Source organism: Centruroides vittatus, unplaced genomic scaffold (genome assembly GCF_030686945.1).
Source record: "Centruroides vittatus isolate TY-2023 unplaced genomic scaffold, ASM3068694v2 contig_1457, whole genome shotgun sequence".
NCBI classification, from domain to species: domain Eukaryota; kingdom Metazoa; phylum Arthropoda; class Arachnida; order Scorpiones; family Buthidae; genus Centruroides; species Centruroides vittatus.
The window spans coordinates 78,816-106,534 of NW_027120906.1; the positions used below are offsets into that span (position 1 = coordinate 78,816).

Consider the following 27,719-nt stretch of genomic DNA (forward strand, 5'->3'; position numbering starts at 1 on the left):
GTTAAACCGAGTTTATTCATCTGAAAAACGAGCTGATAACAACATATGATTTCAAAGTCCGGAATGTACCGTACAGTACAGTACATAGCCTTGTTTGACATTAATCAAGGATCATGGGATATCGCGATACTTAAATAGGCTTTAATTGACAGTACTAAAACTACGCAGTGAGAATTTTTTGAGAAAGTAAGTTTAAATGAATAATAATTATTCAATTTTATATTTTCTCTACGAAAATATATAGATAAAACTTAAGAAAAATAATAATTAAATTTTAATCTTTACTTTTCTATTTTTATAGTGTAATTATCTGTAGTAATTAACTTTAAAATTAATTAAGAAAATTAATTAGTTCATTAGAACCTTAAAGATGATAATTAAGTGTTATTTATGTATAAATTTGTAAAATTTTATTATTGTAGTTGCAATTTCCAGATTTTGTATAAAATTAAATTACAGAATAGTTTAATACAGGCCTATATATATAAAAGAAAACTGTTTTGATATAATTTAGCTTTAAAAAATTCTTTCTACATCCTACTGTTTCGTAACAACCGTTAAAAAGAATTTAACGATAACATAAAACATCTACCATACATTCTAACTATAGGTTTTTATTGTAGACATATTTAAAGGTTATCGTATTTCGAAACCTCAGACATTGATTCAAGTATTAAATTTTTTAGGTGAGAAAACTAATTAAAATTATTATAAAATTCATATCTTAAATGTGCAGGGAATAATATATCATTACTTTATCAAATTTTATTTATTTATTATGTATTAATATTTACAATTTATATTCTTTTTATAGCTATTATATATATAAAAAGGAAGAATCTGCCTCACGATGTTAAGAGCTAGTAAGTAGATTTATTAATATTAAACATTTTTAAACGTTATGTCATTCAGTTTTATTTCGTTGGAAACATTATTTTGATAAAAATCAAATAAAATAATTTAGTTTATTGACTGTTTTAATGAGAAGATAGCTGTAATTAAACAAGAATTGGTTTCCATTCGGGATCGTGTAAGAGGTGAAAGGTCAGTATAACAAGAGATTTAAACTTAGTAGATACAGACATTGTTGAACTGATACAACTAAAAAATAATACGCATTGATTAATGTATAAATAAGAAATCCAATTATGAATTTATACGAAAATATCGACGAAATGAGTGGTATGTGATGCAAATAACTGCTGATCTTACAAAGGAAGAGAGAACAAACAAATTCCTATTTATTTAAAAATGAAGAAACAAAATACTGTAATTAGAATAAAACTTTGAATTTAATTTAAAAAAGAAATATTAGAAGAGAATTTCAGTTTTATATATTCTAACTTAAATAATTATATTAACAATTATGATAAAATATAGAAAATATTTCAGGAATTTATAATAAGAGACGAACAAATGAACAGCTTTGAGGAAAACAAGACAACCTAGATACGATGCAGTCTGTATCAATACTAATAAAATAAAAAATAAAAAAATATCTGAAGAAAGTGAAAGAAAATCCTTCAGGAATAAACAGGAATAAACTATTATGAAATAAAACATATATAAAAATTTACTAAAAAGTAAAAAAAAAAAAATATTATTCAAAAATAGACGATACCTTAATAAAAAGATATAAAATTACTTCGTTTCAGTTAATAAATTTCGAAGTAAAATCTAAAAAAACCGCTATTAATTTCAATGTATGGCGAACTGAACAAACTGATACTACAGAACTAGACAGGAATATGTTTATTGATTTTAATGAAATATTACATCCTGATTTCACATTGACAGAACTAGAAGAATCTGTAAAGAAAATGAAAGAAAGAACTCCTGGAGCTGATTTAATTCCTACTGAATTTATTAAATCAAAGCCTCAAGAGTTAAAAAAAGTCCTTTTAAATATTTTTTTACCTTAGATTATTCTGTACAACACGAAATAAAGCTTTGATTCATATAACTTATAAAAAAAGGAGACGAAAAATACCGTCCAATAGCGCTTTTATTGGCAATAAGAAAATGTTTCAATCATTTACAGACAGAAAGATTTATTCCTTGGACGTAGGGAAATTGTTTAATGACAAACTTTCGATTCGTTTTTCAGAAAATTAAAAGAACAGAAACGTTTATATTTGTTGTGGCCTTTTTAATACAATTACTTTTATTTACAAAAAAGAAGAAAATTGTTAGTCTCTTTTATAAATATTCAAAAAGCCATTGACTTAGTATATATTCTGATATTGATAAACAATTTGTTAAGTAAATTAGCAGGAAAAATTTACTGAAGCAATAAATAAATAATTTAACAGTTTTATTTAATCATTCAAGAGGTATTTTGTAAGGAATCCTTTTTATTCTTATCTACTCAACTTTTCCATTTCAGAAATTGATAATTTATTTCGGAATCCAGTTGACAGAATACAAACTTCACAAAGTACTTAAAATTATTTACTTCGTGTAAACTATTTGGTTTTGTTAGTTCCCACTAGAATCTCGCTCCAGAGAAAAATCAACATAATTACTGTCTCTTTTTGTTCCTTACCAACGGACTAGCCACGTGGTTTTTCCAGATTTCCTTTAAATCGAACACCTAAATAGGCCCAGTTTCCTATTGAAAGTCATCCTGGGAGGCATTTTCCTCGGCAGATCGTTCATGTGTTGCAACGTAGCAAAAGAGCGATCTGTCAAGGAGAATCTGCAAATTTACCTTCAATTAAATTAATTTAACCCCAACATTCCTAGGCTCATCAACTGGTTAATTTGTAAATCCGGTGTAATGACTTTCTTTGTAATATCAAATGTAGACGAAGATGAAAAAGTAAAAACTAATTAACTGTATCGAATATAAGAACTTAATAAAAATAATAATTTTATTATTTTATATTTATATTAGAAATTTGTTATAATTAAACATATTTTTCATAATTAATAAAAACTAATTTTATATTTTGAGACACTACGAAGTGTTGATACTAATACTGGACTTTTTTACATCCACTTTATGTTCTTATGTACTTTACAATCTTTAACAATTAGTTTAAAGACTGTGAAGTACATAAGAAAATAAAGTGGATGTGAAAAATTCCAGTACAGTATTAGTATCAACACTTCGTGGTGTCTTAAAATATAATTTAAAGAAGGAGACGGTTTCAACACAGAGGAAAAAACTGATCTATTAAGCTGCTTTATGGTAACCCTGTACTTTTGATATTCACTTTTTATGTGGGTTTGATTCGCGTTAGCATCAACTATAGTTTATCATCATCACTTTTTTGTATCCCAGCACAAATCCTTACTTTAGTACACACTTAACTCCACTGAAGTGAATTACTAAGCATGATAACGAAAATCAAGCTTTTATTATATGGCTTCTTGTCCTTTTTCTTTGTATTTTATTCTTATATAGCTGCGTAATTTTGGCCGTTATTTTTGGACTTATCACACCACGTTTTCTTAAGAATCTTCATTTGGCTTTTTTCTATTTATTTTTTAGTAACTTTAAACTCCTAATCTGCATGAGGTATCCTACCCGGCGACATTCGAAATACACGTTGAAGCCATTTTTCTCTATATGTGGAGTTCCTCCAAAATAATATCCTCATTTCGACGATGATCCAGTCCGGCGCACGAACCTCATTCGGCTGCCTGTGATCTTTTGATACCTTTCTTCTTTAGGACACAGATTTCACTTCCGTACAGGAGAGTCGGAAGAGACAGAGTTTTATATAAATTTAGTCCGAAATGTTTTTGTACAAGGTGTGGTTTTAAAGTGTTAAGGTAAATAAACCTTTTTGTAAATTATCTTCAGAGTTAGCAATTGCCACCTGATCATCGGCAAATAGCATTGTATTGAATTTTATGTTGTTTGGAAGTGGAAGTCTTCCTGCCATTTTAATCGTTCATTTAGAATTCTGGCATAGATTTTATAACAGGTATTTAGCAGGCTAATGCCTATGTAGTTATCTAATTTTCGTTTATCTCCTTTTTTATGAATAGGCAGTAGAATACTCTTCTTCTATTCAAGCGGTACACAGGCTTGTTCATGTATATTATTGAAGAATGTCAATAATATCTTGTGGAATTTATCACCAGCATATTTGTATAACTTTCCATTTATGCCATCATCTCCTGTTGTTTTCCATTTTTTGTTTTGGTTAAACTTTCAAACAATTCTTCCTTTGATAATTCATTCCTATTTTGATTGTTGCTTTCAAAAATCTTGTTAGTATATGTAGGATCTGTCCAAAATGTTTGATAATAATTAAGAAACTGGTCGTTTGTCACACCACAATTAATCTTTATGGGTTCTTTAATTTCTTGATTCATAAATTTTAATATATTATATTATAAATAAGAAAATCAACGAGTCTAATACCATTTCTGTTACGAGTATTCTCTCCGAAGGTTCCAATATTTTTATTTACTGGAGTGTTTCCCACTCTTGCATTCAGATCTCCTGCTATTGTGGTGTAATCGTTCTTGTTAACTTTATTAAAAATTTCTTGCAACTTTATATAGACGTTTTCGTTTTCTTCTTCTCGGCTTTCCTCAGGAGCGTATGTACCGATAATGTTTAAATTGCCTCTTAATTTTTAAGCGAATTTCTATGATTCTCTCTGTACAGTATGTGCAATGAAGGATATTTTCTTTAAGAGATTTATGTACCCAAATCATTATACCTCTTGGGCATGAGTTTTCTTATTCACTCCACTATAAATAAATGTATAATTTTTAGTTTCTTCTTTGTTTCTGAAGTGACAGCTATGTCAATTTTTTCCATTCTTGAATAGATAGTCTAATTCTTCCTCTTTCCCATTAATGCCTCGAACATTCCAAGTAGCATATTTAATAATGTTATCTTTCTTCCAATTGTGATTATTCCTTGTTCTTTGCCTTATATCGTCATCTGTTTCTATTCCGTTGAGACTTGAAAGTGATATTAATTCCTCATGTCTGGTTACTATACGATAAGTAGTCTAGTAGTAGGACCGATCTCACGAATATATTTATATCAGAATATATGTATTAAATAAGCAGAGAAATAGATATTCTTTACGCCGTTCGTGTACTAAAATGAATATTCAAAACTAAACAGTTACTTTCTAATAATCTATTTTTATTGCTGCATTATTATTATTTCTTTTCAATTAATAATCCTCTCTAAATTATTTTCTAATAGACAATTCGATTCGACTGTATTACACTTGTTTGTCCAGATTAGATTTTTCATTATATGTCTATAAATTTATGTGAAATAAAACAAAATTGCTAAGAAACTTGAATGTTAATTGCTTTTTTCTCTCACTCGATTATTGAATTAGATCACAGCTAAATTTCATAGCTTGACCAGTTTTTCTTTCTATTAAAAAATAATAAAATAAACGACTATTATTTTTAGATCAAGTGTTGTTTGACTTAAACCACAAATAATACTAGTTTATTTTATTTATTTTTAGACCAATTTCTTGTATTTAAAATAAGTTTAGAATTAAACTCCGTTAGAGATAAAAGATATTTTATTAAAATAAACAAGATGGTGATCTTAGGCTATTTAATTTAATGGTTAAACAATGAAATAAGTAATTAAAATAATACGATACAGAATTTTCATTATTTTTCTTTCCTATTTTTACCAAAGAAATAAAAAAAAATTATCATTCTCTATATATCTTCCACATATATACACTCATGCTCAAAAATTAAGCGTAATCGTCAAATCCATAGATTAGAGCAAAAAATAAACAAAATAAACAAAAAAAAATTTATTTGAACATTTCTAGACAATAAAAATATCCCTTGATGTATTCGAATGTTTCAATAAAAAGCATAGGTTTACGCAAAGTATGCAGGCTTTTCAAATACAGTAAGGCATGACATTGTTTCTGTTGTTGTTTGACCATCCAGGTTTGTTTGTTCTGTATGACACCGACAGTTATAATTCCATAAAGACAATTTTATGGAAGAAACAGACAGAACTCTAAATTTTCTGCTGTCATATACAGACTTAGGATCACATTTTAAAGAATAGGGTATATTGGACGTTAACCAGATAGTGATGTCCGAGAGTTATCACCGTTAACAAGATCGCTATTTGAAGTTACAGCGCATCGTAACAAAAAAAATCTAGCAACGAGTTGCTTAACTTTCCCGGCAACATTTGGTGGCGTCATCTGTTATCAAATTTTATTTTAAATTTTTTAAAAGTCTCTATTATAAAATGGCAAAAAGCTTAATTTTCAGGTAGGGATGGGTTTAAAAAAATTGTAAATACTAATAGCAAGTAAAATCGTCATTAAGTCCAACCGTACTGGAGATACACACGACCCCTTTTATCTCTCCACCCCTCGACTTTTAATCACCAAAATTTAATAGCATCAATTCCCCTAATAAACAAACCTTTCTGCAAAATTTCAGAAATTTTGGACAAAAAGAACAGGAGTTATTCCTTCAAAGAGGGTGAACAAAATCGTCCCATATATACACACACACACAATAGTGTTTGTGTGTGTGTGTGTGTGTGTGTGTGTGTATGCATGGGACGATAAATCCATACACACAGAAAAAAAAACTCCTAAATATTTTTGCATTTCTCGACGTTCCAGGGTGTCCTGAATGCAAAAATGTAAAAACTCTTGGGGAGGTCATTTTTTGACCGATCTCCATACTTTCTCTTTGTTATATTTAAGAAATGGGAAAGTAAAAATAAATTCTGGTAAGAATCTCTGTCAGAGCTATCTACAATGTTATTTCTATGAAAAACTGTCTAGAAGAAGCTTCGGACGAATAATCTTTTTTTGGCAGATACCGATTATGATAAGTTCCATTGATTCCGGTGCACAGACGACCCCGTTTAAGATGAACATGAGCGCAGACTTTGAATGAATGGGGCAATATTCTGTTCGATAACAAATCCAGGGAGGCTAAAGAATGATTATCGTCGGATTAGAATCCGGGTAGACCGGGAAGATACATGAACGTTGTGAAAGAAATCAATTTGCAGGTGATGGTATCATGCTTTGGCGCGGCATTATCCTTAATGGCCATACTGAGTACCACATTTTTGTAACGTATGCTATTACTGCTAGAAGGTACCGGTACAAAGACGAGGTTTAGAACTTCCTTATGAGAAAAATCTCATAAGGAAGTGTTATGGATGCAGATTTCATTTCCTTGGACGATAATTCCCCCCCCCACACACACACATAGAGCTGTCCTTGAAAAATTATGAAAAAAATGAATTGTGATGTTTAAAATACAACATACTTGTAAAATTTGTTTGTATTTTTTAAAATATTATTTCAGAAGTTTTTAATAAGCCAACTATAATACCATTATTATTAGTAGATATTCATCTTTTAAACTGCATTGTTCTTGCAATTTATTCTGCTAAATATCCACAATTTATTACGCTACAAAGAAGATTGTTTTATGTAATATATTGTATTATAAAAAGTATTTATCATTAGAATTTCCAATGTCTCGACGTCAATCGATTTCACTTTCGACGTATTTGTCAATAGTCAATCCATAGGTTCTTCCATTTATTCAAAATAATAATATAATTTAATTTGGTTATTTCCTTCTGTTTATAAGTTTAACAATAGGGCATTCTTTATCCTAATACCACTGTTTTATATTATGGAATTCTTGATTTGTTACTCTTTAACTGAAAAAAATCTAAATTACGATGTATTATCATCTCGGAACAATACAATTGAAATGATTTTTCTGAAAAATATATAGATTTTTAAGGGATTATCTTAAATACTTTGACAATCTGAATAAAGTTTTAAGCTGATTAATTGTTTGTTCTTGTCTTATTTGAGATCCGTTAATTTTGTTGTGTTTAAGCTTGGTTGATAAAGAGTGACGTTATTATATATATATATATATATATATATATATTCAAAATTCCTCTTTTTTAAGAGATTTCATTTACAAACTATCCATTCTTGTTGAAGGTTATGCAAAAGGTTATATAAAGTTCATTAATTAATACCAAAGAAAATAGTTCCCCCCTAAACTCTATTATAAAGATTGGAAATAATTATTATATATGCGAGTATATGGCTTTTTAGTTAGTTTTACTGTAAACTTATTGTTTTGTTAGTGTTGTCGTTAGCTTAGATATAAATTTAACAATTTTATTTTATATATTTAATTTTAAGTCAGGTGATCAAATGCGTGTATCAAATACATTCGAGTAAATCAGCTATATGCCATAAATTATTTTTCTTCTCTATGCCTATTGCTAATTCCTATTACTGTAATATTAAGTGTTACCAATAGATTTATTTAAAATAATGTATGTAACTTTAGACACGCTACATTATAAATATATATATATATATATATATAAGATAATTTTTACGCAATTAATTGCATTGGAAAGATTTTTATCCATAGAAAGAAACGAATGAAATCAAGCGATAATTATGACCTTTGATAACCTAATCTCAAGTTTTTTAATGACCTATTAAACAAATTTCTTATTTTTAAATTTTTTAATGAATATTTTTTCTTTTAATACCGGAATAATAAAGAAATTTTCAATCGTCTTCGAACGGTGTAAAAACTACGATATGTTTTTTTGTTATTTTCCTTTTTTTTTACTATTCTAAATAAAAACTCGCACTTTCCTTTTTATTTAACTCATAAATCATCAAAGTTCATGACGAAAATTTCCGATTTATAAACGTTTAATAAATTAATTTACCTGAAGATCTTTTTACTTTAAATATATTAATAAATAGAACGATTTATTTTTCTTTTGCCTTCTAAAAAATTAAAAGATTTATAATTAAAGAACGGCATCGCTTGATTTAAAATATAAATATAAAATGGAAGATACATAAGGCTTTAGTAGTTATTTATATTTTTTTAAATCAATCCTGTAACTTATTTAATTAATAAAGAGATAAAACTCTCTTACTCCCTCGTAACAAGTTTAATCTTAAATACAATAAATTTGTTTATAATAATAGGGCCTATATATATATATATATTTTTTAAGTTAATCATATAGGCCTATGTAAGGCCTCAACCCATTTTCCATGCACGATTTATGATGCTGTTATGCTCTATTTGAAAATAGATTCAGTTTTCTTGTTCCAATTTTATTATGGAACATGCATCAAGGGATTATCAAAGTACGAACCAAGTATATAACCGAGCGATATTAGTAACTGACGTATAAATTATTACACAACAGACAATAATATATTAGATTTTTGTCAACATATATTTGATTTTTATCGTTAACTTTCTTTATAAAGTATTTCATGCAGACATCGTGCGTGACATTTTCCTGAAAGTGTTATTTAAAATACAGTCAAACAAATATATTATTATATTTTTTAAATCTCAACGATCAATATGCTTTTTTAAATTTAATTTTAATCGTTAATTAACTTTCGAAAATTAATAATTTTTTTAAGTTATTAATGTAACTGCATATAAGATCGAATTGTAGATATGTAAAAATATTTCCGACAATATAAAAGTAATAAGGAAACTTTTCATGTGTCTAAATGATTTATCACTGTATTTTATTTAAAATAAAATTTACTTACCGGAAACTTTGGTTTATATATTATGAATAATATTCGCACGAAGAAATAAGTCATTAAAACATTATTATATTGTGTGAAAATGTATAAAATAATAGGAATTTTTTTAAATTTAAACACATTTTCAATAAATTGATTAATTAGGTTATAACATTAATTGTATCTTGGAAAATAATCTGTAGTAAAACTTGAATAGGAACTATCAATTCTCATATTAAAGTAATGTTCTAAAATACTTTTATAACGTTTATATTGTGGAAGAAAAGAAAAATAATCGGAAAGTGTTTAAAAATAAAATATATTTTTAGCTTCTAGAGCAGTAATACAACACGATAGCAATTCTATACATAAGCATAGGCCTATTATATATTATAATAGAGAAAAAATCTAATTTGATTGTTTGTCGAAAGACCTGTAACATTTATTATTATTTTTTAAATAAAAATAAAGTATAAGTAAAACCTGCTTATTACAAGTTATCAAACAGTGGGGCGTGCCTCTACAGAAAGGCACGAAGAAATAGTTATTATTATTGTTTATGCTTGGATACAACTCTCGCGTATACTTGATATTGTATTCACTAGTTTCAATATTAAATATCGTAATATTAGAAACATATATGTATTTCATTAAAATATTAAGTCGGAGTTATTAAGTCATCAAAATTTGATTTTATATATAGTGGTAAGTGTTTCCGTGTACTATTTTGTTCTGTTCGAAATATAATTGCGAGTTATTAATAGACATTTTTAGAATAAAATACAGCTTAAAAAGACTATAAATCGATATGCTTTTACGAAGTGCACATTGACTTATAGTTAAAATTTTTCGTATTGTAATCAGAGTGTCCGCTTTATCTATCGTTATTTTCAAATAGGCATATTTAAGCTCTTTCTGAGCTACTATCCTCTAAACGTAGCTGATAATGATTGCATTATCAGCCTCAATCAGTATTTTAAGTACCAAACATTAAACCCTACTCGATTTAATCATTATTTACACAATAGTTTAAACCGTTGTATTGCGAACCTCCTCGTTCCTCAACATTCGGCCCAGTGTTTTTCTGTCAGTGTTTATGTATCTCAAAATCTTAACTATAAATACGTAATAAAGAATATTATAGAAATTAAAAAAATATATTATAAATGAATTCTCTTGCATTATTATGTAAAATAAATATAGTAAACTCTGGATTTTACGCAGATAGAACAAGCTAAAAGACGATTCAATGAGTATAAATTACATAATATATATAGTACATTATAATAACGTTGTAAGTTTGTTATTAATAGGCTATATGTTTTTAAAACATTCGATTTAACGTATGGTGAGACTAATTCCCCCAATTAGTCCGTTAAATCGAAGGTCTATTGTATTAGTTTTCACGCTAATGTCATTTAAATCCGATGAAAGATTAGTGTTTTTAATTAGATTTATTCAGGTATAACTTTGATTTATTATTATTGAGAGGGTTTATAGATTTATTCATCAAAATCTTATCTAAACTTGAGTCTATTGACCCGTATTAATTGTATGTGTTGTTAATTTTATATAAGTTACTGAATTAAATTTATATGAATTTTATCCTAGTTTTATGGTTGTATTGTTAAATATTGTTTTTCGCGAATTAAAACTCCTTAAAGAATATTCAATCGATTCAAAATTAGTCACAAATTTAGGATTTTTAATTAAAAATTAATTAAATTATTTTTTTAATTAGTTATGTAAAATAAAATTACTATTAATGTAGTAATTTTTCATAAAATATTTGATTTTATTTAACTAATAACTTTATGAACAAAGTCTAAATAAATTCGAGATTGTAGACAAACTTACTTGATAATTATTGATAAATTGATAAAGAATATCTTTACATTTTACCTTATTCATTTAAAATTTTATAATTAATTCTATGGACACCAATAGAAGTATTGTTAATATTTAGAGTATTTGATACTTAATTTAATTACTAAACCACATTAATTAAATAGATATTTTGTCAAATTTTAAGAAATACTTGGAGTATTTGTAATAAAATTATTTAAACAATATATTTAAATTAAATATAAATAATTTATATTTTTATAATGTACAGTACAGTACGTGTATATATTTCCGCATTGAAATTAATTCGTATTTATTCCGTTATTTTTCCTAATAAAATAATTGATTAACGTAATTGTAAAGTGAAACAATCAAAGAAACAAAAGCACTCTCGGTTTTATTTAAAAAATAACTTTGATACGTCCATAATTTTTATCTCTTTTTCATTACTACAATTTTTTAAAGCAATGAACTGAATATTATAATAACCCTTGACCTTTTACACGAAACATGTACATAACCTGGAATAGTTTCATTAACCTACAGATGATTCGGTAATTATATTTCTTATAATAATTTTGTTTAAAAAATTTTAATTTTAAATTCACGTCTCGTGTTTTGTTTTCCTCGGTAGAAACATAACAATGAACTTAATTTCATTTTCGGGGGGAAACAACACATACAAATGTTTTCCCCCCGAATTTTGACTAATTTTTGGCGTTTAAATGCGATTCTAACGTAGAAAATGTTCAGTTAAAACATTTTAATTAATTTCGAAATAAAATTAAGTGATTTAACAATGATATCATCGAAGTTCACACTTACTACGACTATTCGTAATTAAATAAAAGTACTGTATATTATATTCTTTATATAGAAGGAATGGTATATTATCCTGTACGGTTCATTTTCTTTTTGGTCACTGAACTTTGTAAATAATCTTATTCAATTATTAAGCATTATTTATATAATTATTATCCTTACCGCAATTACTTAATGAGGACATGTTAAGTGTTGTTGTTATTATTATTATCATCATCATTGTGTAGAAAGAATGTGCCTTATTTCAAAACTAAAAATATATATTTGCATAATTAATTTATAAACAACGAAGTGGAGAGATAAAACTTCGTACATGTGGGGGTGTGCTTTTGAATAAGGTCACTGCCAAGGATATAGGCCAAAGTACTAGCTCAATGACCTATATACAGTTAGAGTAGGCCAACTTGTCATTCACCTCCTCGAATGCAGACTGACGATGATGTTTAATACGCGATATGGAAAGTGACTGAAATACCAGAGAAACATGCATCTCTCCTAACTCTTAAGGATTCTTTTTCATACATAAACGTACAGGAGAGAAAAGTCGGTGAGTTTGTTTATCCGTTACTTACTAATCTCGTGTTTATTTCTCTAATTTATACTTTATTATCGAATTAAATAACTCTATCATGTAAGATGTTATATATGTTAGACAAGTTTCGATTCTCCTCTATTTATATTACACATAGATGAAAATCGATCGGAAATTTTTAGTATAAATATGCCGTTGATCTCAATATTGGAAAATCGGTTATAAATATATAAATCCAGTTCGGTTGTCCTATTATTATACAATTCTAGTAACCCGTTAGAAGAATTTTTTTTTCGACTCTTCCGGCTGATAGCATGAAGGACAAACCATTTGCTGACCTATTTTACTTAACCTTCCCTCTCAAAAAGGCGACTATTAAAAAAATATTTCATAATTTTCAATAATGGATTACGTTACTTTAATCTGTAAAGTTTGATCAACTTTACAAAATAAAATAATAGTTTATAAGAGACTTATAGCTATTAAAAGAGAATAATTACGAACTTACTAATGGCTATAGGCTTATCAACGTTTATTCTACTAAACAATAAGAGAGAATGAAATCATTAACAACAATTGCAGAGAAAACATTATTATTTATATTAAAATAGAATATTAAGAAATGATTTAATAAGAGAGATTTCACTCAGTCTATAATTATTTTTCATTGTATGAGAGATATTAGAATGATAATTACTATTAATGAATTTATTATTATTATTCTGTATACAATTAGACAGCATTCTGATTATATAAACAATATAAAATTCCACGTCGAAGATAAATAATTTTTAAGTGACATTGTTTTAATAGATTAAAATAAACTCGGTTTAAACATGCCATTTATTTTAATTTATTTTGTATGACTGTTTCCACAATTGCCATAAAACATGCAATTTATCTAAAGTTATGTATAAATTGATAAATCTATAGATTTAATATTCATATACTTTTCCTCGATGAATTTACCTTTTTTAAATTACAGTGTGTATTCAAGTGAATGTTTAAATAACAAACTTTTGGTGTCAGATAGCATAATTCGTACGCAATTTGCAAGTAAATTACTTTAAAAACTAAGTTTTATGACCTAAAATTATGTTTTATACATATTTCGAGCCTTTTTTCTATTTTTGTTATTTTTTTTCTGTGTGTTTGTAATAATTAAGTTCTATAATATATTAATGTCCTTACGTAAAACAGATATAGTAGTATTGTTCATTACGTTTAAGTAGCGAGTTTTTTGCTCTAATGCTATTTTCAAATGCTATTTTTCCACTGTAATGTTTTTATATTTTGAAGAATCAAATAGAGCAATTAGTCATTGTCAAAAATTTTTATATAATTGTCTTAGAAAAGTCAAATATTTAAGTCACGTTTGCAGGTTGAAACGTTTACAAATCAGCTAATTGAACTGTAAAATAAAGCACGATTTTCGTTTCTTATATATTAAATTATATAATATACTTGTTTTTTTTTAAACTTAATTGAATTTAAAGAACTTTAGTAGATATTAGAAAGAGTTTCTAAACGTATACTTATAATAGTTTTTTTGATTTTCTATAATATTAACGCTCATAACTCTTTAAAGAATGTATAGAATGCTTTTTTTATTGGGCAGTTTGTTCCTTTTTATGCCTTAAATTTTAAATATATTATTATTATGTCAAATCTTAAAGATAAATATAAAAATTTTAAAGAAAATCTCGTAATTTTCCGATATTTTATATGAAAATTAATTCATTTAGTTTTATTTAAAATATTGAGGTCATTTATTAAGTAAGTAGGCTATTCTCCAGGAAAATGGCTTGTCAAAATGCATTTCTAGTGTTGAAGATCTGTTTCTGAAATGATATCATTACAATTTTAGGTTTATAGAAATAATTAAATGTTAAATTTAAATTAAACAAACACAGTGAAATCTTTGTGTATAATTAAATAATTTTGATCGTTTTCGTATACGTATAGATGCGTAGTTCTACGTATAAAAAGAATAAAATATATAAGATATGAAGTAAAATTAAATCACTATATTACTAAGTAAAATAAATATATAATCTATATATAAATAGCTTCATTCTTTCCTATTTTGTTATTGGTGGTCTTTTAAATCTCTTACTTTCGTTGTTTTGTATATTCCTAGCATCCAACTTCTAAGTCTTCCTTCTGTTTTTGTCTCTTCGGAGGAACTCACTCATCTTCCTTGTTACATTCATTCCATATAGCCGTATACCATATAAATTGTTTCTTTTCTGTTTTATCGGTTATTGTTCTGTCAATCCCATCATCTGTCAAATTGTTTCATTTCTAATCTTCTATAACCTTGACTTCCTACACATCTTCAATGCTAATAGTTTTCTTTCCTTAGTTTTTCGAATTACTGCTTCATACGTTACCATTGACACCAATGAAGAGTATAATATACTTTTTATTAGCCTTTAAAATGATTCTACTCTATAAAATTTAATTGAAAGTTCCTATTCTTACTGGAAACTTGCCTGTTAGGCGCAGCTCAGAATTTAACCTGCTAGAGGTCGGATACAGGGAGATTCCCCCAAAAACTGAAGTCAACACTGTACGCGAGGCCCCCTAATTCAAATTTGCCAGGGCCCCGTGTAGCTATAACGCGCCTTTATAAAGTAACCGTATACAGTTTACAACAGTACGAATGAAGCAGATTTTTTAAATATAGCCTACAGTTAACTATTCTAAAGTATAAAGGTTTATGTCAACATGTCGGCAAAGTTAAAAAACAAAAAGAATAATTGCCGATGTGTTGACATAAAGGCTTACATTTATCGCCGTTACAGGATCAAGAACAGTAAATGATTCACACCTAGGTAGAGAGAGATCTTTAATATTACAGTAGAGCATCGATTATCCGACCCCGATTAACCGACTTATCGGTTAACCGATTGCGTTCTAGTCGGCAAATTCAAACGTCCGCTAGTGATGTGGCGCTACAATATTTGGTTATGTCTTGGCTACTTTAATATTATTTTTGTTAAATTTTTGCATGTGTTAGCTGGCAACACTGGCTCGACCATGAAAGGGAGGCTAGTATTTAAACTAGGCCTAATACACTATACTAATAATGTAATTTTTTCATACTTTTCGGTTATCCGACTTTTCAGTTATCCGACCAACCCCAGTCCCGAATTAAGTCGGATAATCGATGCTCTACTGTATTTCTTTACAATTAACAAACAATTTATATATATCCAAATAGTGTAAACACTGAAGTTATCAAAATATTGTCAATAATTAATTATCGGTGATAGTGTGTAAATTATTGTTTATTATGTAAATACTTCAATATTTTAAAACTTTTATAAAAGTCAATATACAAATATAAAATCTACCTGTATTTCCTGTTCTTAAATATAAATTAAAATAAATAACCACAACATCAATGTTAATAGTGTGAAATTAATTGCGAAATTATTTGTTTTTGAAATTGCAATCTCTTACTTAGCTTAAATGATTGGCAATTTAATCGAAAATTCAAGTTATATAGATTATTATAATTATACATTCAATAACTTTATCTTAAACATCGCAAATTAATGCAAATCATGCAATGATACGTGTTACGTTAATAAATTTATTGCTATAAAAAGTCTACTCAAAAATGTAACTTCAATATTCAGACATATCCAGAGTGGTCCCTCACCCCATTGTGGCCTGGTCGAACCCATAACGTTGTTTCTAGCAATTTGATCACTAAGTACAAACGTTTTCGGCCGTTTTGAATGGCTTTCAGGTCAATAAGGTCGGTTAGCAGATATTTACGTGACGTTACGTAAATATTTATCTATGTTTATCCGTAAATATTTATCAGTGTTTATCTGATAAACAGATAAACACTGATGTCACGTAAATACCTGCTAACCGACGTTCCAACCGACCTTATTGTACCCGAAGAAGGCCATTCAAAACGGCAGAAAACGTTTGTACTAGAAATAGTTTTTAAAAAAATGTATATAATTCTTAATAACAATTTTTGGCATATTCTCCAGTAATAAATGTATCATTTTTAATTTAATTGAAAAATTATTTTCCACTAGAAAAGACCATATTCTCGAATATAAGTTATGCTTATTCGTTTAAGTTGTAGATTCGAATCAGTGCAGCTGAGGAATGCCGAATAAATAAATAAATAAATAATTGCAAGCGGATTATCGAGAACATTATATTCTCGATAATACACATCCTCAGGTCAACCAAGTGCCAGAACAAATTATTGATAAATAGTTAGGATGACTTTTTATCAAATGTTCTGTAGCAAGATCCTTAAAAAGTTTAAGATTGTTTCGTGTTTATTTGTTAATTTAAATCAAGATACAATTTACTTTTTTATATTATTTATTTTTATATGACCATTTAAGCATGAATATTTCTGTGTGTACCTTAAAGTCTTGTGTAGTTATCAGAGATGACGTGAAACTTTTATTGGCACAGCTCTGACGTGCTTGAATAATAGAAACTTAATTATTATTTAAAGTTATATGAGGTAAGTTAGAAGATAACATTTACACTAATACCAGGGAAATTACTCTGAATGAATTGCTTTTGTTTTGTTTTAATTGGTAACTATTTTTCTAACTTGTATTGCTTGACATTTTGAAATCGTTTTCATTACTTAAAATGATATTACTTTCTGTGTGTGTGAATATATACATACAGTACATACGCGTAATATATTATATATGTACTTGTATGTGCACAAATATAAGCGTGTGTATACTCTTATATACACAATAAGACACGTCTAAAACTTAATTCGTTAGTACCTACCTCATTACCATTTTAGACAGGTAAATAACAGTCAAAAATAGTGCTCATTTTTTAAATATGCAGAGAGCGAGTTAACTCTTCTAGACAAATTTCTAGCTTATAATAGTATTTTTCATAACAAATCGCTTTGTTCTGACATTTAATTTCTATTTAGGCAGGTTTTCGTTTTATAGAAGGTCAATTGTACAGGGTTTTACTGTATATATAGAATATGTATGCGTATGTATACATAAAAACACAGCTCTTTTATAATATAAGATTTCAGTGTACATATTTCGGTACATTTATGCAGTTATACAGTATATTGTAGGCTACTTGTTTACATAAGATAATTTAATAAGTTTCAAGACTATTCAAGAAATAATATATACTTTAGTTTATACTAAATTATCACTGAACTTATGAAAATTATACAGTTTCTCGTTTTATTTATTGTGTTTATGATTAAAAGAACATGTATCAGCATGTTATTCAAGGAAATTATTTTATATTAATAATTTTAGTAGTAGTAATAGTACAAGATAAAGCTTAAAAATGCACTCCATTTTTAATGAAAATTTAAATACATAAATACTTATACCTATGAGAGTGAGTACTCTTTGTTTAGTGAATTCTCTCGTAATTCTCACTCCCATTTTTCGAAAATTAATTTATTTAGCACATAGAATATTAATCATATTTAATAATTTAATGCAAAAGTTTTGAATATTTTGCTTTAAAAACACGAAATTTAATAAAATATTCGTTAATTAATGACAGAATTTAGTATCGACGGCTGAGAAAGTGAAAAATGTTAAAGGGTAAAACAAATGACAAGAATTTAATACGCTCCTGCTAATATACGTCGTGAACTTCCCAGCATTGCTCTTCTACAAGAGAAAATAATATAAGTAATATGTTTTTCGGCAATACTTTTGTTTTATGATTGAGAACTTTGAAAAAAAATACACAGCTTTGTGATTTTTAAAAAGGAATATACATTAACATATGAATACAATATAAAGAGCATGAAAAGATAGAAAAACAAAGAGGAATGACGTTTTAGATAAGTACTGTGTGGATTTTTTTTTTTTTTTGTAACTCTTTCCACCCTGTGGGCACTAAGAGTGTCTCTTATAGCGAACCCACTATGGGTTTGCCAGGCCCGCAATGGGGCGGCCGGGTGGTGAGGGACGGAGACCGATATATCCGGACGGACCACCCCCCCAAAAAATTCCTGGGGATTTTTCGACCCGTCCGGACTCGATCCCGGGCCTCCAGGGCGGCAGCTGCTAACCTTGACCACTCGGCTAGTACTGTATGTATTCGTAGGAGTGCTTAACGTCATACTGAAAATAACATTCTATTGGTTTGACATTTCCAATAGGGAAATTGCACTGTGTTGTGTGCTTGACGTCATCTGAAAATAACATTCTATTGGTTTGACTTTTTCCAATAGAGAAATTGCACTGGGCTAAGAAAATCTTATTCTTATTTTTTGAAATGATGAACGATATGAAAGCAAGCAATGATTTTGTCGAAATTTATATTAATTCAGAAAATTCTATTCCAGGCAAATCCACAATGCCTACTTTACCACGTCAACCCTCTCCGTTAAATCAAGGTCTTCCTAAAGTGGAAACCATTCTAACTCCTTCTTATTCTGAGGTAATAATCTAATAAATATATTTTATTAATATTCTAATATAAACTAATATGTATAAACAATATTCAAAAATTACTTTTTAATTAGATACTACGTATTTTTCATTGTTGTATTAAATAAACCATGAAAGCACCAACGAGGAAAAATGTTCCTTTAGAGGTTGCATCGTTTCTTGACATTTATGAGCGACTTGTTTCCTCCAATATAACACATCAAGGCTAAAGTACAAATAAAAAAAATTCGCCTGCTTACATATATGAATTGATAAACATTAAATTAACTATAAATTAATATGACAAAAATTAAAAACAATGTATATTTACATTATATACCATAATTACTTATAACCTATTATCTAAATTAGTCTATACAGGGTGTACCAGAATGACGTTTTAAAAATTTGGGGGATTGTAGAAGATGAAATTGTGAACGTTTTGATATAAGGAACCCATAGCCGGAAATGTGATATAAAGTTTCTACTGCTGTAGGAAGTGCTTGATCGCCCTTCACTTTGGTAGTTACCCTTCCGTCCATTGACGTCATGTTGTTGTTCTTGACTTCTTCCTCTGGGTTATGTAAAGTCCCTTGTGTACGCAACACCTGTAGGAACAGTTCACGAGCTTACGGAGCGCATCTTTACAGCATTTAATACCATCAGAGGGGAGCGTGGCATCTTACAGAGAGTCGGACAAAACATGGTTCGTCGTTGCACATGATGGTCGTTACATTAAACATTTACTCTAAAGTAGTGCAGCCACTGATTCGATGTACAGTACAGTTTGATTGTACTCTACTGTTTTGTAAATAAAACTAGTCATAAATACTGTATTCTGCTGTTTCATTCAGCATACCGACCGCAAAGTGGAAAGTGCAAGAAGAAACTTTATATCACATTTCCGGCTATGGGTTCCTGATATCAAAACGTTCAAAATTTCATCCTATACAATTCCCCAAAATTTTAAAACGTCATTCTGATACACCCTGTATACAATATAAAGAAATCGAAATAAATACTATTAAACTAAATTAATTATATTTAGATTGTCCAAGTGGCTCGAAAAGCTTTTAACAGAGGGACAACAAAATCATTAAAATTTCGGATCGAGCAACTTCATGCAATGGATCGTTTGTTCGTAGAAAATGAACATCGATTTATCGAAGCACTTCAAGAAGACATGAATAAGGTAAGAATAATTTTAAATATATTTTATTATTATATTGTGTATTTAATAATTAATTCATTATAGCCTAAATATGAAGTTATATTGATGGAAATTGAAAACACGAGGAATGACATAAGATGCATGTTGATGAATATTAATAAATGGTCGAAACCAGATTTTGTGAGTAATTTTTACAATTTTAACTTATTATAATATATATAGTTGTTTGACTCAACAACACGATACGTATATTTTGGGCTGAATTAACCGTGTGTAAAAATATGCCACAAAATAAGACCTAAATGTAAAAAGGGCATCCGAAAAGGCCGACTTCTTTTCTTTGCCTTTAAAATAACTAATAATCTTTTATCGTTATATAATAATAACAATAAGCGTGTTCCCTATATCAACCTTGTGTTGCCTTGACCCCTCGGGGCCGTTTTTAAATTACTTGACTGCTTCACAGGGCCTCTTCTCTGTGAAACAGTCGAGATTGATTGGTTAGTTTCTTCCATATTTCCCTTCTATTGACTACAAGTTGTTCAAAACAAGTATTGATGTATTGATATATATATATGTATAATTACTTTGTGAACGTATAAAGATTTAATCGAACAAGTCTTGCTTGCATTAAAATCATGAAAGTTTTGCTTAAGACTGTCGAAAAATTAATGTCTTATATAAATAACTTTGACCTAAATTTATCAGCTTCCTGTGAAGTTGGCCACTCCAGCTATTTGACCAATCCAAAACGATGTCAATTGATTGTTGTTCGTTTGTAACCTTGATTTTTATCAATTAAAAGTTATGTCACTCGCTAATTACCTGTGTCGAGTAACCTTTTTTTTAAATACGGTTTCTTTCTGAATTCTAAAATAATGCTACAGAAAGTTGTTACCCTTGAACCAACGTCAGTCTGTGAACAATATATTATTATACACAGACTGACATCGATTCAAAAGCTTCAGTTTGCAAAAGCTTCCATGAAAAAAACAAGATACGAAATATTACTTTTTAAAAATATCGTATCAAAAACGTAGATAATTACCGTAATTTACTGCATATAAGACTCGACTTTAAGACTTAAAAATCATCCTGCTTACTTATTTGTGAAGCTACGATCTCCCATAGGCTAATACTATACTTTAATATAATAAATTCGACATGTCTACTCATTAACGACACTGAAACCATTTAATACTTTAGAAAGTTCTCGGCCTTTTAAATGTTTTCAGCATCTTCAGCTATCAAAGAACATAATACATTTGAATGTCAGAATGGAGCGGCTTAGATTAGATTTTTCCTAAGTCATCTATGTGGTTATATCCTTTCCATTCGTCTGTTAATACTACACTGCCGGAATTTACGTACTTTGAGATTATTCAATTAAGAGTTATTTCAGATCTGGCATATAAAACAAGTTTTGTCCTCCCGGCATATACCTCTCACAACCCCTTTTTCATATTTAGGTTTACATAATAGTTTCGTCTATTTCCACTGTTTTGCCAGGTCCTCCTATTTTAAATGATGTGAGATTATGCAAAGAAACTAACATTACGAAACGTATGTGGTTAGACCAATTTATTGCTGCCTTTTTTGAATTACCCGATACTATTGCTGAATTACTCGTTGTACACTCTAAACCAAGATAGTGCCATATGAATGTCAAAATACTTGTCCAGGAAATATTGCCGCATTTACCTTTGAACATTCCTTCAAAGGCAGAACTATTCCGCCAGCATTTTTGGCAACGCATTACGCATGATTGCTGTCTGTCCGATAACTCAATTTGCATGTTTTGCCACATTTAGAGCAAATTATCCAAACATCAAAATATTATGTTAGTACGACATGCCACCTACATCACTTTCAAAAACAATTTTACATAATTGATGACCGGTCGTATCAGAGCGCCCTCTACGGAGTTCGTTACTTGATACCCACGTTCGAGATTACCGGAAGTGCCGCCATGTTCGCTACCATAGGTAACATTAACCAATAGTTCGCCCTGGACTATTCGCGCTCTAAATTAATGTTCTAATGCTCTAATTAGAGCATTAGAGCATTAATTACGTTGAAAATGTGTGTAGAAACCTGTTCATGTGTAAAAACGAACAAGTTTCTACACACGAACAGTCGAAAATGTGTGTAAAAACGTGACCTTAGCAATATCCCGAACTCTAACTCTTCCTCCTTAAGTTTTATAGATGTGAATGGGATATAGATATTTTAATAACAGATAAATAAAAACATATCCGACGTACTGTGTATTTTGCTATTATTAACAGGTGCAATTTAATTTGAGAAATTGACTTTCCCAGCTCAGCTTTCACGTCAGTTTCGGTCTAAATTCACAGCTAACTCGCATCTCGCTTGTCAAGACTACACCTCATCTTGGTATTTCCAAATAGTTAGTTGTTAGTTGGATGCCTGTATTATTTGACTCGATGTCCTCTAAAAAGTCGTTAACACACTCATTATTAGACCATATTATAAGCAGAATGTCTAATATATACTGTATATATATAATGTGTGTTGTCAATATGTTGAAAAATTCTGTTAGAGTAATTAAGTAATCATCAACGTTGTTCCATTTTGAGTTTCAAATCGATTATGTTCTTCGATAGATGAAGATGACTGATAGAGGCTGAAAAGACGTTTCTAAAGTATTAAATGGTTTAGGAATCCTTAATTAGCAGGCATCAGGAGTAGGTATTGCTTGCTTATGGCAATACCCGTGTTCCTAATAAATAAATGTCGACTTTACATTTAAAAATGATGCCACGCTTTGTTCATTTTTAACGCTAATGAATAACTATTTAATAAAGTTTTTTAAAATCTATTTATAAATTTAAATGCATTATACAAGTAATTATCCGCACATGATAAATCTTGCTGTTATAATAGGTTATATAGGACGAATTTTAATGTAGTATTCGTAACTGATTTTCAAACAGTCAATATCGAGATTGACAATGTTAGCATGACTAATGCAGATATTAACACGAATACAATTAATATGCCATCCATATCTATACAGTTATTGCATACTGTTAAGTAAATAATTCCGATTTTGGTAATAACTAATGTAATAACCGAACCAATACTTTCAACGTTAGCTTCATTTGATGGAAAATGTTATAGCGTGTCTAAGTAATTTCAAAATTGTTCATTTCTAAATTAATTTAGATTTTATTAAAACTCTAAAGCAACTCAAACGAGAATATAGTGTATGTACAGTACGAAACAGTTTGATACAAATTAAGTGTAATATAGTGACATCATTTTTTACTTAGTAGAATATTAATTTACACACAAGCACGCACACACGCACACACGCACATAATTATTTATGAGTGCATGTGAGCTTGTGTGTAAATAAGTTAGTTAGTATAGACACACGCATATAGTTATAGGTCCGTAAAGTTGGCACACTTAATTGCGTTTTTTCAAAGTAATTGATGCCATTCGTTTTTCCATCGTTTGCCCTTCAAACTAAAGTTATAACCCATCGAAATTTTGGGTCGTTTTACAAAACAGTATCCTCATTGCATTCTTTTTCCAAAACTATTTGTGTCATTCGTTCGCTTGTATTACAAGAAAAATGGATGAAACTTGCTAGGACTTCACCTATAACCATTGAAATGCTAGCGAGTGTATTTTTCGCGATAACTTTAAGTGAATAAACTAAGTCATTTGTGACTTATCGCTTTTTCTTTTAGCTTTTATTAAATGATCATGCCGTAGCCTGGAGACTTGTGTTGTTTTTAGGTACGAAAAGAACATGTATTACAATGCTAGGATGCAATTTTTAATTTAATTCGAAATACACGTTCTCTAGTTTAGTAACGCCTTGCCCCTGTACATCATACTTTTCCTGATAACAGTAGAGTCATGCCGGTCATCTATCTAACTATCCGTTCTGGAGAAAATTTTGAATTGAAATAACGTGACTTTCGGTTTGGACCGGAAGTTCGTATATAGTTAATAGGGGCCTCCTGTCCCTAAGATTTTTATATCTAGTCTCGACTTTCGTGTATCCAACTTCATAGCGAGATTAAGAAAGGACATGCAGACAGACAGAAGAAGGACACCAGTGGAAATTTATAGGTCTGTAATTTCGAAATTCCTGCCAAATTAATTAAAACTAGCAATACAACAACAAACAAACCGAATAGATTAGATAAAACGATGGTAAATTTTATTTTTATAAAATTAAAAAACTTGTACATGCTACAAAAGTGATGTGTATTCTCCATTTTTTAAAATAATTTAGCTGTGCTACGTTGAAAAAAACCCGCTTAAAATAATTTTAAATACTTTTCAATTATTAAATAACATTTTAAAAATATATACATATATTTTAGGCTGAGAAATCTCTTGTCACCCTCTTTGATAAGACTTACATCGTGAAACAACCATACGGAGTTGTATTGGTTATGGGTGCTTGGAATTATCCCGTTCAATTGAGTATTGGGCCTATGGTAGGAGCCATAACTGCCGGAAATTGCGTAATTTTGAAACCTTCAGAAGTTGCTTCGGCCACTTCGAATCTTTTTTCAGAACTCATTCCTCGTTATTTGGATCAGGTGAGCAATAATTTTCACTTAAAACATTATACAATGATCATTTTTCTGTTGTTAACCGATATTCAACAATAGTGTTTTTCTGTTGAAACATTATTAATCTATCGAGTAATGTTACGAGGAAAGAATAAAAGGAAAGTTATTTATTTAATAAAATAAAATAACTTAGAATGAATATTAATATCGTATTTAATACGACATTAATGACTTAAAGATTTGTTTATTGATGATTTAAGAGATTGTTATAATATCCTTTAACTTTTTATTGCTAGGATTGTTATCACGTAGTTACTGGAGGTGTTAATGAATGTAACGAATTATTAAAAGAAAGATTTGATTACATTTTTTTCACCGGTTCCGTGCATACTGGCCAAATTGTCAGAGAGGCAGCCAATAAATATTTGACACCTGTCACTTTAGAATTGGGAGGAAAAAGGTAATAAAATGTGACATTTTTAATCTTAAAAATTTTATGATAATATTATAATTTCGATATTTCTTCTACAGTCCGGTATATCTCGACAATTCTGTTGATTTCGAAATTAGTTGCAAACGTTTATTATGGGGTAAATGTACTAATTTAGGACAGACTTGTGTAGCTCCAGATTACTTGTTATGTACTCCCGAAATTCAAGATAAATTCGTTAACTCCGCAAAAAAACTGTTAAAAGAATTTTATGGAGAAGATCCCAAATCTTCTCCAGATCTTGCAAGAATTGTTAACGATAAACAATTTCAGTAAGTAATTAGAAAATTGTGAAGATGATAAGCAATGATGTAAAAAATACTAAATAATTTATCAATATTTCAGGAGACTAATTAGATTGTTAAAATTATCGGGGAATAATGTAGCAATCGGTGGAAGAATTGTCGAAGAGGAAAGATTTATATATCCAACAATCCTTACTAATGTTAATGCATCCGATCCAATTATGAAGGAAGAGGTAACAATATATAACGATTTATTATCATAGAAAATACATTGAGAAGTTATAAAATTATATATAATTATTCATTTGTAGATTTTCGGTCCAATCCTTCCTATAATAACTGTAAAAGATCATCAAGAAGCTATTAAATTTATCAACAGCAGGTAAGGTTTAATAGTATAAATAATGATAATATTTTAAATTTAATTTTCATTTATTCCTGTTATTTCAGAGAAAAGCCCTTAACTTTGTATATATTTTCTACTAATAAAGAAGTGATCGAAAATCTCATTAAAAATACCTGTAGTGGAAGTGTCTGTGTAAATGATACAATCATTCATCTTGCAAGTAATTATATAAATTTTTATACTTTTTCATTTGTAATTAATTTATATTAATAACAGTTTGTTAATGAAAATATTTGCCTCTTACAGTTGATGCGCTTCCATTTGGAGGAGTGGGAATGAGTGGAATGGGCAGGTATCATGGCAAATTCTCATTCGATACATTCTCGCATCAAAAAGCCGTTTTAGAAAGAAATTATAACTACGTTGGAGAGAAAATGTCCGAGTAAGTAACACATTAATTAGTAAATATAATTAACATTAATCTGCACGTTAAAAGATGGAGATTGATTCACACTAGCTGAAGCAACTGCTTTAAAAATTATATATCGGAAAAATAAATAGAAATCTCTATTTTAATACATAAATAATGTATAACGCCAGGTTTTATGTTACAGAGCTCGTTATCCGCCATACTCAGATGCCAAAATCGATTATATCAGATTTATGACCAAACGTAGAGCATCAATCATCCCTCCTTATACTGGTTACATATTATCTTTTCTATTCGGAGTCATTTTGGTATTTGTAATACAATACATGATAGATCTTTTTGTATGTATATTAAAGACTTTTCAAAATTATATTCATTTTTTATATTTTTATAGTATTTGATTTATTAAATTTGATTTTTAAATCTGTTTTAGTGAATTTTTAAGAGAAGGAAGAACAAGTCTACATCAATTACCTATTTAAGGTGTGGGATCATCTATGAATAATTTTTATTCAAGAAAACAATATATAGTATATATATATATATTACTATTATATATATATATATAGTATATATATATAATAAAATATATTTTATGTAAATTTAATTTTAACGCGTTTGTAAATCTGTATAAATTTAATTGTAAATAAAATAATACAATTACAGTACGTTACAAGAGGAAAAATTTTTTTTAATATACTCTACCTCAAATTAGAAAATTTACAAATATTTATATCATTTAACCTTCTTTACATTCCTATTTTTCAAATTTATTAAATATAATTTTAATTAAAATTGTCTGTAGGTTTTAGTCTGTTACGTTCATACGTAAATTGCTTTACTAATAAGTAAATGCACGTTATTAAATAATTTCATTACAGAAGAGAAAAAGGAAAATATTGAATTTATATAAATATTTTCCTTTTAACATTAAAACACATTTAAAAATTTATTGTGTTTATTTAGGAAAAGAATGAACAATAATTTTGTCGTAAGAATAAGGAAATGTTTCATTTGTAAATTAAATAAGCATTCTTTGGCAATATTTAATTTAAATATGAGTCATATTTATTTTCAAACAGCTTAAAATCATTTATTATTTATTACATTTTACAGTTCAATTTTTTCTTCAAATGGCAATTAATTAACAATATATTAATTTTCCACGTGTAAGTTTTCTTTTATTTTATTTTAAATTTTGTATATAAAATATTTTTATGCATTTTTTTTTTAACATTAAAAGTATTTATATCGTTATCCCATATCCACGTAAATTCCATTATTTCGATTTTAA

The 27,719-nt window shown here is 28.5% G+C and overlaps 1 protein-coding gene across 2 annotated transcripts; it reads left to right on the forward strand.

Moving 5' to 3' along the window:
- Positions 1-140: 140 nt before the first annotated feature.
- On the forward strand, positions 141-26,971 carry LOC136968386 (aldehyde dehydrogenase, dimeric NADP-preferring-like). 2 transcript variants are annotated; one of them, XM_067262397.1, is made up of 14 exons: positions 141-186; positions 815-863; positions 19,097-19,191; positions 20,230-20,373; positions 20,437-20,532; positions 24,720-24,941; positions 25,211-25,374; positions 25,446-25,676; positions 25,750-25,882; positions 25,961-26,031; positions 26,100-26,215; positions 26,302-26,437; positions 26,610-26,766; positions 26,859-26,971. In XM_067262397.1, the coding sequence occupies exons 2-14, from the start codon at positions 851-853 to the stop codon at positions 26,859-26,861; spliced, it is 1,581 nt and encodes a 526-aa protein (XP_067118498.1). In that variant the 5' UTR covers positions 141-186; positions 815-850; the 3' UTR covers positions 26,862-26,971. The 2 variants fall into 2 exon arrangements, with proteins under 2 accessions (XP_067118498.1, XP_067118497.1); XM_067262396.1 differs by lacking the exons at positions 141-186; positions 815-863 and having other exon boundaries at positions 19,003-19,191.
- Positions 26,972-27,719: the final 748 nt, after the last annotated feature.